Source organism: Manis pentadactyla, chromosome 3 (genome assembly GCF_030020395.1).
Source record: "Manis pentadactyla isolate mManPen7 chromosome 3, mManPen7.hap1, whole genome shotgun sequence".
Classification (NCBI taxonomy): Eukaryota; Metazoa; Chordata; class Mammalia; order Pholidota; family Manidae; genus Manis; species Manis pentadactyla.
In genome coordinates, this window is record NC_080021.1 from 7,593,222 (window position 1) to 7,605,933 (window position 12,712).

General features: G+C 41.2%; 1 protein-coding gene across 3 annotated transcripts in view; it reads right to left on the reverse strand.

Annotated features, from left to right (window-relative positions):
• The window catches only part of KHDRBS3 (KH RNA binding domain containing, signal transduction associated 3), a 186,213-nt gene that overhangs the window by 94,180 nt on the left and 79,321 nt on the right, over positions 1–12,712 (reverse strand). For all 3 annotated transcript variants that reach the window (XR_005025924.2, XM_036890536.2, XM_036890537.2), the window contains exon 3: positions 3,224–3,340. Coding sequence is in view for 2 of the 3 variants with exons in the window: in XM_036890536.2 (XP_036746431.1) it covers positions 3,224–3,340 (117 nt within the window). In the remaining variant the exon portion in view is untranslated. The remainder of the gene's footprint in view (positions 1–3,223; positions 3,341–12,712) is intronic.

Consider the following 12,712-nt stretch of genomic DNA (forward strand, 5'->3'; position numbering starts at 1 on the left):
AAAAAGGATCAAATGAAATCAGTATTCAAGTGTTCAGGCAGTGAGGCTCTAATACAATATAGCAGATGAGATACCAGTACAGTCAACCACTGAACAACACAGGACTCAGGGACACCGACTTCCCACACAGTTGAACATCCACATACAACTTTGACTTCCCTAAAACTTAACTACTAAGAGCCTGTTCACTAGAATTCTTTCTGATATCATAAACAATTGATTAACACACATTTTGTATGTGATACATATATATTTGTAGATTACATACTGCATTCTTACAACAAAATAAACTAGAGAAAAGTAAATGTTTTTTTCACATTGCTGCAAATCTCCAGAAAATATTTTCAATATACTTGTTGAAAAAAATTCATGTATAAGTGGACTCCATAGTTCAAACCCATGTTGTTCAAAGGTTGACTGTAGTATCCATTTAAATAGCAAAACGTGTTATGTGGATTATCATGTGTACTCACCACCACTGAAATACTTTTGTGGGTGTAACAATGGGCCGTGTGTAAGAGCCAGCAGCACAGCATGATGGGCAAGGGGAAGACAAAGCAGGTGGCGTGGATGAAATGGGCTGTCTCACACTGTACTGAAGAGGTCAGAAAAGCAAATGCCTGACTCAGGATTTTACATTACCAGTTCAAGGCCCAAAGAGCCAGAAGTGCCCTAGAAGGTTTTCCTACTCAGGCCGCAGGCTGATGCAGCCAAAGGCAGAGGCAGAGTCCAAGCCCGCGTGCCGCTGAAGGGCAGTACAGGCCGCCCAGCCATCCCGCACGGGAGAGTCAGGACCATGTCTGGAGAAGAGTGAAAATCTGAGAATTGGATCAGAACATGTGGGGGGATACAAATAACTCCTGGCTATCTAAAAGCTAAACTCTGCTGAGCCCCCCGCCCTGGCAGAAGCCTTCCGTAGGCCTTCCCTTCCTTGTTTCAACAGCCAAGGTAGTTCCCGGAAAGGAGATGGCAACTCTCATGTCACTGTCACTACTGCCACCCTCTGCCACTTCCTGGCCTGTGGTCAGTTCCCTGCTCGCCCCACGGAAGCAGAGCAAAGAGAGGGGAGTTAAACCCAGAGGACACTGCATGCACACAGTAACTGCACCTTTCTCCTGGTCTGCCCAACAAGGACTTGTGACCTTTCAGTACAGGTGGTACACTGAGAAGATGTACCCAGACGGTCTGAGGATTAGCAGACTCTGAGCGAATGCTGCTCCTCTGATGGCCATGGATGAGAGTGTGATTTATGGGGTACAGGGATACAGGACTTCTGGCCTAGTCCCCGACAGTAGGCTCAGTGGACTATAAACCCCCAAGGATGTTACTTTCCCGTCCCTGCATCTATTGATGCAATGTAAATATCAACCACTTGCAGAATGCACATACTGATTTGCTGACCCATGTGGTCAAGGGCATCGAAATCAACGAATTAGTGAATTCTTTGATAACTGAACACTTATCAAACACTAGACACTTTGGTAAGTGATCTAGGAAAGAGGCCCAAGTGTGCATGAACAGAGTCCGCAGGCAACCAGCAACCAGGTGGCCAAGGTGACCCACTCCCAGCCACTGCAGCGCCTCTCAAGGGACCAAGGGTCTATGTGACAGGGAGAGAGGTTACAGATTACCTCACAACACAAATTCCCCTCAAAAAGGACCCCTGGCTACTACCATGCTGTGTCCAATATGCCAGCAGCAAAGAACAACTGCCAGCCCTTAAATGGCAACGTCATCTGGAAGCATCATCAGCCCTGAGGGCAAGCTCATAATATTTAGGGTCCCTTTCATTATATGGACACCAGGTACTTGCTATTACTTGGACACCTTGCCCTCTGCCTGCACTATCTGTGGATGCTCTGGCCACTGCCACCAGGTGCCACAAAATGTCACTTCTGCCGGAGAACTCCCCTAACATCAGACAAAATAAGTAGCACTGTGTTGATGGGTCTAACTAGCATAGCAGGTGCCTCATGAGCCTCATTACCACACGGCCTTACTGAAGACAGTTCAGATACCAGAGAGGGTGGGCTACTTTCCTACAAGGTAACACACAGCTTCCAACCACCTGAATAATATATGGTTCCAGTTCCTCCTACTGCCAGAATAGACAGGGAATCAAAGTAACATCTTTTGAGACAGCAATGCTTAGTGGGCAGTTAACTTAACCTGGCCATGCATTAGAATCATTTTAAACACTTAGCAGAAAATTCATTTTGGGAATCCACTCTGAACAGGTTAGGCATAGGAATCTGGATTGTTCAGTAGCCCATGTGAGTCTCATATGCAGCCATGTTTTAATCAAACAACATAAAAATTCACCTGATTAATCCAGGTAACATGCATAGGTTCTCTGAATCTCAGTTCTCTAACATGTAGACAAGGAAAATATTATGTCTCTTGCAACATTTTTCCAAGGAGAGCAGGGGAAATGCATGTAAAATGTCACAGAGTGCCAGACTCACAGTGGTTGTTCAATGAGCAAATGGTAGCTCTTTTTATTATAAAAGCTTTTATTTTGATTGACTTTATGTGAGGAGGCTAAAGAGGTTTTTTTTCAGTCAAGTTGCTAATCCTCACAATATAAGTAACAGCACATTATGAAATATGAACTTTTTTTCAGAATTGGTATATTTAAGAAAGTAATAAAAAATAAGTAATTTTAGCTTAAAAAGAAGGCTTTTAGTGTGAATACATCCAAGTAGAACTATCATATGTTAGAATAGTGTACGATTATTAAAAGACATAAAATCAGGCTTAACTTGATAAAATGCATAGGATATTGAATGAAGGACCAAAAAAGCAAATAAAAGTATATACTTTATAAACATATCTATGTGAAACAACACAGAAAAAAGACACAAAGTAACTAATCCAAAATGCAAATAGTGACAGTAAGACTATAGGTAACTTTCTCTTCAGGACAATTTCAGTATCACTGTACTTTTTACAAGGTGCTGCTTCTAGAATCAAAACCATAGGTACTACTGTTTCATTTATAAATGAATGTAACAGTTAGAGGTGTAGGTGTAAGATACTACATATTCTGAAACTGGCCAGGGTGACTCCATTTCCTACCCAGTGTCACAAATACATCACCTCATATAACATTTTCATATAATTTCATTTGCTACCATATAAGGAGTGTCACTACAAGGAAAGATCTGAAAGCGCATTATATGACTTGTCTAAGCAGGCGGCCATTGTCTGTGATGAAAAGTACCTTTGCCTTGTCTCTCATGGAACCTTTTCCAAGTATGGACATTTTTGTCAATGTTTCTTCTTGCAAACGTTTCAGAGAATTGCCACGTGGACCCAAAAGTTTCCCCACAAAGTTGAACTAGAAAAAACAAACAAAAAGAATTGGTAACATTCATATCTGAAAGCAGTCTATTAATCTTTGTATTAGGAAACACTGTAGAACATTACACATCATTGATTATAACAAATATTTAAGTTTCTGCTATAAGTATCACATTGTAATGTTTTCCACAAACCACATAAACAGGGATTAAAAATTACAAGATAAAAAAAATTGACATATTTCTTTATACCAGTCACTTCAATGATGGCTGTATTTCACAAACTATCTGAAGTTAATTTCAGAATTCCTAAGTTGCTATCCTAATCATTTCAACACCCATTCAGTATCAAATATGAACAGTGTAGGATTAGAATGTGAGGAAAAATGAATCTGGTTGCACTATAATGTACACTAGGCGCATTGTGAAGATCTGGGCTCTTCCACCGGCTCATCTCTTAAGCGCTGGTCAGTCAACCAATGCGAGCAGTGGCCTAGGTGAGTGCTCAGCGCTCAATGGCTGACAAAAGCCTTATGACAAAACCCATCTATCTCTTCTAAAATAACTAGCTGTGGGAAAGTGGACGACTCACGTAGCCTAGATGCTTAGGGTTCTTTATTTAACAAGCACAGTAGGAGTGAATTAGTTACGGGTATGGACACGGGCTAGATTGCCATGTTTTTAAAACCTGACTTTTCTACTGACAGCTGAGTAACCCTGGGCAAGTCACCTGACCTCTGCATACCTTGGTTTTCTCATCTATGAAACGGGACTGATGAATAACATCGGGACCAACCCTCAGAGGGCTGCTCCGAGGATTAAGTAGGTTTATATGCATAGATCATTTAGAACAATGCTTGGCACATAACACTCCCGATAAATACATCTTGAAGGAAAGAACTGTTACTAGAAATTTCACACGACTTGAAAAACTCTTACTGTGATTAAGGTAAGTCATGAATCCTCCTTGCTCCCAAACAGAAAGCCAGATCTGCTCACCAAGAGAGGAGACGGTCTAATCACTGCCTGGCACCTGCTGCCCTTCCTGACCGAGGCCACTCCTGTGCACTGCTTTTACGACAAAATTATTCCTCATTTTCCCCAACTATGGTAATAGTTAGAAGAGTAATTTTAGTGAATTTTAGTAATTTTAGTAAATTTAATCAACTTCAAATAGCTGAAGTAATTATAAAAATATGTACTTTAAAAAAATCAACATGGTATTTTTCCTTGCCCACTTTTAATTTTATTGGTCTTCAATGAAAACTCAAGAATTTATTTCTAACCTTCACATGAATGAATTTATTATTTTTTAATTTAACTTTAAGTAAGTTACTTTAAAAAATATGTAAGTGATACTTACAGAGTTTAAAATACCAAATAATACTGTACAGTGGGAAAGAAAATCACTGTCTCCACCCACCCACCCACCCACCCCTACCCTTGTTCTCATTTCCTATTTTTTCTGCTTTATCTTCCTGGAAATTCTATTACTTGTACACTGGACATCCTGAGTTCACTCTCTGAGTTTCTCTCTTATTTTTCCTCTCTTTCTCTTTCACTTTTTCTTTCTCTTTTACTTTCTGAGAGACAATTACATTTCCTAGATATCTACTGATTTATTTTTCATTTCTGCTTTCAAATATTTAAGTACTAATAGTATTCTAATAGTATCTTCTTATATTTATTCTTTATTATGGCACCTTTTAAAATATTTTATGGAAGCAACAGAAGTTGTTCTGAGGATGTTCATGGCGTTGTCCCCCAACCTTGGAGTTTGTAGTGTCTGCTTCCAACAGAAGCCCTTACGCCACACTTGGTGAAATGGTCTCTTTCTACATTATGGGCTTTCCTCAGATGACTGGTAATTCTCTGCTACCTGTCCTTAAAAATTTAAGATTGAGGCTCAAAAACACTATCTGTGTTCATACATGGGATCTGAGGACTTGACTTGATAGTTCACTGTAATATGGCAGCCAAGTTCCTTCATCAGAAGCTTCACAAATATCAGTACTGATTGCCCTTTCCTCTAGGGCTAGGCACTGCCCTGAGCAGAAATTCCCCAGTGTCCCAGGAGTGGGTACAGGCTTGGCTGCCAGAACACTGAGAATCCTGTCATGAATTATGTGCACCTTATGTAAAGGAAATCTCTCCCTAATTTTCAGGGCCGCATTTCACTGAAGTCCCCAGCTATATCTGAATCTTAGAGCTTAAAGCTTCTTTACTCAACCTCTTCAGGAAGTTTCCAGTGTGTTGCTAGGTTAAGAAGAGCAAATACCAGGTGTTGTTAGTGGGCAGAGCAGCCAGTGGGCTGACCTGTTCTCATACCAAACTTCCAACTGGGTCTCCTGTCCAGCTCCACCTTATAAACCCACCTTCACAGTGATTGGCATCTACAATGCCCGACTCTTCTTGAGGCTTTCCCACACTCGTGAGCATGTTTCTGGTTGACTTTCTCTTGCCGCGCAAGCTGAGGTTCCTGATATTTCTGGTCTCCAAAGTTATTACCATTTATCCATTTATTTTGCCATCACCAAAACTTTACTAACATCATTTGCCTATTGTCTCACACTCCCATTCTTTCTAGATTTGTTCCTTTTTAACTTACTTATATTCATTTTAGCAAGTTTCAAGGAGAACATAAAAATTAATTTGTGGTCAAACAAGCCATATTTAGATCATGTCTTTAATAGCTACATATTTCTCAATTAAAAATTAAGGGACCTTAGAAATCATCCAGTCCAAACATCTAACTTTATACAGAGGAAACTGAAGTCGACAGAATGGTAAGATTTTTTTCAAGGTCATTTGATAAAACATAAAAACATAGGATTCTGTAAAAGAAGGAAAAGATTTTATAAGATTATAGGTGTCTTTAGGAGTTTTCTTTCTCCATTTAACCTCTATTTTTGTCTTTTCTTCACAAAAAAAAAAATGTAGACGAGTATTTCAGCCACGAGAGGCACCTTTACTTCATTCTCTGTCCAAATGCAGTGGCACCAGCCTCCCTGAGTCTCAGACTCCTCACAGGACACGGGGAGCAGACAACCTACTGCAGCACCTTCTGTCTGAATTAAATGAAAAATGTATGAAAATCACCCACCAGAGCAGCCCATACGTAGACTGTGCATACATACTCCATGCCAAATCAATAAGTAATAAATTGGTTAATTTAAGTGTTGTGGACATTTATGGTTGTATGTGAACAATACCCAGGCTTCACTGAGCACTGATACCCCTTCACCCACAAGGCTACCAGGGGAGCCACCACACTGGGACAGAGTGACTGTGCCCAGGCCACCCAGGCATTCCAGGAGCTCCCCTCTGCCTGGAAGTTAAGCGAGTCTGGGGCTTAGGACTAAGCATGAGGCACTCAGCGTTGTTAGAGAGGAGTCACAACAGAGGCGATCTGCTTGGTTGCTGGTTTGGGTTCTCAAGCCCAAATTGCATCACCTCCCTGGGGGCATGAGGAAATAGCATGACTGGCTGTCATAATGACTGTGGGTCACTACTGTCACTTAGTGGGCAAAGGCCAAAAATGTCACACAGCAGAAATGGATGGGACTGCCCCTCAGAGCAGAGAAGGGTCTGTGGAAAATGTCAGTTGTGCCCCTGGTAAAAAGCACTGCTAGAAGGAGGGGCCACAGGCTGTAATTACTCTCTGTGTCTTAGACCTGAACCTCTTGTTACTGAAGGTCCCCCTCTTAGATCATAAATTTGGGTCCTCCATGGACTCTGTAAGATACCCTAATGTAGTTAGCAAAGCAAAACGAAACAAGAAGCAGCCACTGGTCAAACTAGCTGCAGCCAGTGCTCACACAGGAAAAGGCCTGAGCAACTCTTTGGATGACATACAAAATAAGCACCTTAAGGCAGCACGGTTCTCGTATTTGCCTCGAGTTCCATGACGTCCTGATGCTCCACCTGCTGTGGACCCTGAAGGGGCTCCCTCTGGCTGGCGGGGTGATCACAGAGCTCCTCAGCCTTCCTGTCCTCAGCTTCACCTATTTACCACAGTCTGGCTGATAAGTCATTAACTAAAGCAGATGAAGTGCTGAGCACTGAGCTCTGTGCTCCTGAAAAACTGTGAGGATCAAGAAATGCTCTTGCACTCCTGGAAATGACTCACTGCAAAGAAGAACTCTTTTCCCTGTGACTTAGGTAAGACCTGCCATGACCCCTGTGACCTATGACAAGGCCCGACACAGACCCTGCAAATTGCCATTATTTGCCCCATAAAAGATTAGCTGACATGTTTGACTCCACTGATGAATCAGAAGATGTCCCTAACACCAACTTCGTCGAACTGTAGTTGAGCTTCTCTTCCTTCCTCGGGCCCCTGAACAGTAGTAACCTACCCACCACCGGGGCCAGCACACATATCTCCCGAAAGGCCTGTTTTCAGGAGCCGGCCTCATGTAAAACGTTCTCTGACCTATTGTCCCACCAGGCGTCCTGTACCCATTCCTCCTCCTTCTCCACACCTTGCTGGTCTTCTTCGCTTTCCCCATAAAGGAAAAGGCCTTTGCAGTCCAACCTCTGAGACACTGACAGTCCTCATGCTCCGCCTTCCTCTTCACTATAGCAGTAAGTACCCTTTCCTGCCCCACAACAGGCTCTCAGAATCTTTCCATATTAAGTCAGACTTTGTTTCTTATTTGACAACTGGATTTGCAAAACAGTAAGAATTTAATACATTTTAACTTTGTTTTTATTAATAATTTCATTTGTGAATAGACTTGAATAGAAAGTCAAAGTGTTATTTCCAAGACTAATGATTTTTCTCCAAATGTCAATTATTATATTACAAACATATTATCATACAATGCTACAATTATTAAATTTTCAAATGATTATGAAGATGGTAAACCAACACAGAGTAAGTATATTGAGTCTCATTGCATAATATATAAGGTCCAATAATTATGTTCTTTGTTGGTAAAGACCAAGTGCCTTTCTGAATCAGCTTTAATTGATCTAAACTATTTTTGTGATATGACACCATTCCTTGGGGAACAATTACAGTTAAGCTGTCATTTCACAAACAACTAAGCCTCAAGAACATGTCACTGTTTCCTTTAAAAGGTATCCCTTAATTGGGTATTCACAAAAATTGATTAGTTTAACAAAAGGATACTTTACTGACCTCTAAATCAACACTAAAACTCAACCTATAGCCTATGCCAACATAGTTTCAAATATGTTATTCTTCCCAAGGTCCTTAGCCCAGTAAATGTCACTGCTGTCCATGCAGCAACTCAAGTCAGAAACCTGACATTCATTCTATGAGGGCAGCGACCCGGCCTTCTGCCTTCACTGCTCCAACACTTGGGCAAGACAGGGCTCTTACACGTTCAATGGCTTAATTACATCTCTCTGAAATCTGCCTATTTTTCTGGAATCCGCCACAACCTTCCTAGCGCAGACTGTTACCATCTCTCACCTCACCCACTGCAGAATCCTTTCTCTGTATTCACTCTCATCCCCTTCAGTCAAGACAGACATCTTCACACAAGGTTAACCTTGCTACATCTCCGCTTAAAATACAGCTGTTTGACTTTCCTGAGAATAAAGTCCAAACACCCTGATCCTGCTGGGAAAGGCCCTCTCTGATCTGGCTCCTGCCCACCTCTCTATATCACCACTCTCCTGCTGTTGATTTTAGCCATTTGGGCTTATGTCAGTTTCTCAAAACTACCATGTTCCAAGAACTACCCATTTCAGCTCAAGGGTAGAACTGGAAAGAATGAACAAAAGCCTTAATCTTCAGAAACAAGGGGAACAAAACTGTTTGGGTTTTTAAAATATTGGCAAAATCAACAAAAGATGTCCTGAGATCAGTGCCTGCCCTCAGTAAGTGTTACCACCGTTACAGTGCTTGGTGAAGTGGCAAACATGTTCCAACTGCTGGGTGGAAAAAAGGGAGATAATGACCCTGTCCTCCCTGAGCTTCAGGTTCTCGTAGGAAGAGCCAGATAACAAGTAAGAAAAATATACACATAGATGAGGTTTGTTAACTACCAGAATGTCGCAGCAGACAAAGGCACCAGGAAGTGTGTGTGTATTCACAGAGGTGAGTAACTTCAGGCTAGGCTGGCCTGGGATGGTTACTGTGAGCTGTGTCCTGTGCATGGATATGGGGACAAATAATTTCCTGCAATTAGCACACATAATGTAGAGGCAGGGGGGCAGGGGGAAGGCAGTATAGCACAGAGAAGACAAGTAGTGACACTATAGCATCTTACTGTGCTGATGGACAGTGACTACAATGGGGTATGTGGGGGGGACTTGATAATGGGGGGAGTCTAGTAACCATAATGTTGCTCATGTAATTGTACATTAATGATACTAAAACATAAATAAATGAATGAATGAATGAATGAATGGATGAATGAATAAATGGATAAATAAATAAATAAAAAGCTCTCAGGCACTGAGGAGCTTCTGAGAAATAAAAAGATGGCCAAAATGAATGCGAGAGTGACTCGGGATAGGGAAGTAAGAGGTCAAAGAAGACAGAGACAGACATCTGGGCCTCATAGGCAATCACCAAGAGTTTGGATTTAATTTTTTTTTTTAGAGTTTTAAAATATAGATTCAGTTTAACATCATTAACCAAGAAACACAAATCAAAGCTACAATGAGGTATCACCTCATACCAGTCAGAATGGCTATTTGGATAACAGCTATTATCCAAAAGACAAGAAATAACAAGTGTTGGCGATGATGTAGAGAAAAGGGAACCCCTGTTTACTGATGGTGGGACTATAAACTGGCAAAGCTATTATGGAAAGCAGTACGGAGGTTTTTCAAAAAAACTAAAAATAGAAATACCATATGACCCAGTAATTCCACTTCTGAGACTTTATCTAAGGACAACAAAATCACCAATCTGAAAACATATATGCACCCCCTATGTTTTTCACAGTATTACTTATGACAGCCAAAGTATGGAAGCAACCTAAATGTCCACTGACAGATGAGTGGATAGAAAAGCTGTGTTACATATACACAATATTTCTCAGCCATAAAAAAAGAATGAAATCTTGCCATTTGTGACACGATTGGACCTGGAGGTATTAGTCTAAGTGAAATAAGACAAAGAAAGACAAATATCATATGACTTCACTCATACGTGGAATCTGAAAAACAAAACAAATGGACAATGAAACAGAAATGGACTCTCAGACACAGAGAACAGACTGGCGGTTGCCATGGGAGAGGAGGGTGGGGAGTGGGAAAAATAGGTGAAGGGAGAAAATTTAGTGCAAGTGTTTGATATCTTGATCTGGATGATGGTTATATGAGGATATACACATGTCAAAATTCACTGAGCTGCACACTAAGATTTGTGCATTTTATTGTATGTCCCTCAATTTAAAAAGAAGAAAGAAAGATAGAAAGAGAGAGGGGAGAGAAAAAATATACAGATTTGGCCTAGGTGGTTTCATTTTTTCTCTTTGCATTTTAGTCACTACTTAAATGTTCCATATTGATAAGAATTCACTCTTTTAACAATGGTAAAAATGTACACTGAAAGAAGAACAAACTTCGTGGTGTGAACGACCTGCAGTGCAGTCCTTGCTCAGCTCAGTCAGTCTCCAGACACCTCCAGACTCTCTGAATCCATCCTCTCTCTCCTTGTCCTGCCTTCTCTTCACTGCACTTACCAAACTATTTTAAAGCATTGCCTTTCATGCTGGATTCCTGAGAAGAGGGAATGTGTTCTACTCAACTGTGAGATCTTCTCCAAATCTAAATGGCCATCTCATCCTTAACACACTGCCTGGCATGTGCAAATGCTCAAAGTAACAACTGAATCAACAAAAGCAAAAGGCTAAATTAATGAACTCTGAGTCCAGGACCAAGCATCCTGTCCAGTGTTCCTACTTTGAGAAAGCCACAGCGGGGCCCGCAGTACCATAAAATATAAAACACCCTTTGGCACAGAGGAAAAGAATTTCACAGCAAGGTTCTCTCCTGGTAGAGTCCTTCCTGCTCACTGTGATAAATGGCATTTATCACAGCATTCAGTTTTCATAGCCTTTCAAACACTGGTCTTTGCTAGCAATGGCCCCCTAGCTGCCTGCCTTCTCCCTGACAGGGGAAGGGAAGTGATCTCTCTGAGGGCAAGGACCCTGTCTTATTATCTGTGCGTTTCAACAACTGCCTAGAAGAGCACTCAGCTCCTAACAGGCAAGCAGAGTGCATGCTTTGAAAGAGAACAATGCATGCCAAACAAAGCTAACGTCAGGACGTGCCAATCACTCCCCACCACGTTAATTAAATAAACCCTGGAGCAAACCGCAGCCACAGATGGAAGGAAGCACATTCCTACTGTATGGGTCCTAACTGGCCAACAACATCTTGTAATTGAGCACCTTATAAAAATCTAAATCTTCATTTAAAAAGACATCTGAGAAAGACTGTGAAATAATGGGATAAGGTATTAGATAAACAATGCAACATTTCAAAATAGGTGGGTCTGAGATAGGATGTGAGAAACAAAAGAGGACATAAAGAATGTTTTTAGTGTTTAGATGCAATATGGCACATAGATCTCAAATTAATTTAACAGCTAAGGAAATGGAAGCAAGGAGACCAGAAGGAAGCAGGCCCACCAGCCCATTCCACAGCGATGGCAAATGCCAACGTTCCCCACGAGTTATCACAGCAAATGTCAGAAGACCTTGCTGCATGCAGCAAAAATCACACCACCCCCTGGCCTTCATACCTCTCGTATATGTACATGGATGGATGTGTGTGTGTATACATATGTATGTATATGTGTAAGTTGTATTTGTATGCATAAATGTGTTTGAAATCATGTGCCTGTCCGTACTGTCATTGGTTACTATTTCAGTACTTAGGGCAAGAGATTCATCATTAACAATACTGGATGGAGAGAAATAGTTCCTTCCAATCTGAGATTCTTCTTCCTGTCATACCAACTAGATCATAGTTGCCTTTACCTTGTTGGAAGGCTGAGCTTGTATTAGGCACAGGGGAAGGATCAGCTCTGCCATTCTTCTTGCTCACTTTGTATTTGCAGCAGACCTTTAATTTACAGTTTCTCTTGCAGTAATCTTTGTCTATTTAAAGGAAAGTTTGACTGAAGCTAGGTACAGTAATCCATGAATCCATTAACCCAGGATGTATACTAGTTATATGTCCCAATATACTGAAAGCAAATCAGAAATTAAAACTTGGTGAGAATTCTGCACTGTGGAGTCCCTCCTTTACTTCAGGATACTATCTCAGGGTGCACACACCTGGGTGGCATTTGTGAACCATGTTATGGTACTAGCATTAATCTATACACTAAACATTAACAGACTTAAGTTTCTTGAATAAGAGCATGGGCTCTGGAGCCAGATTTTTGGGAGTCAAGTGTCTGTTAACTTAGTAAC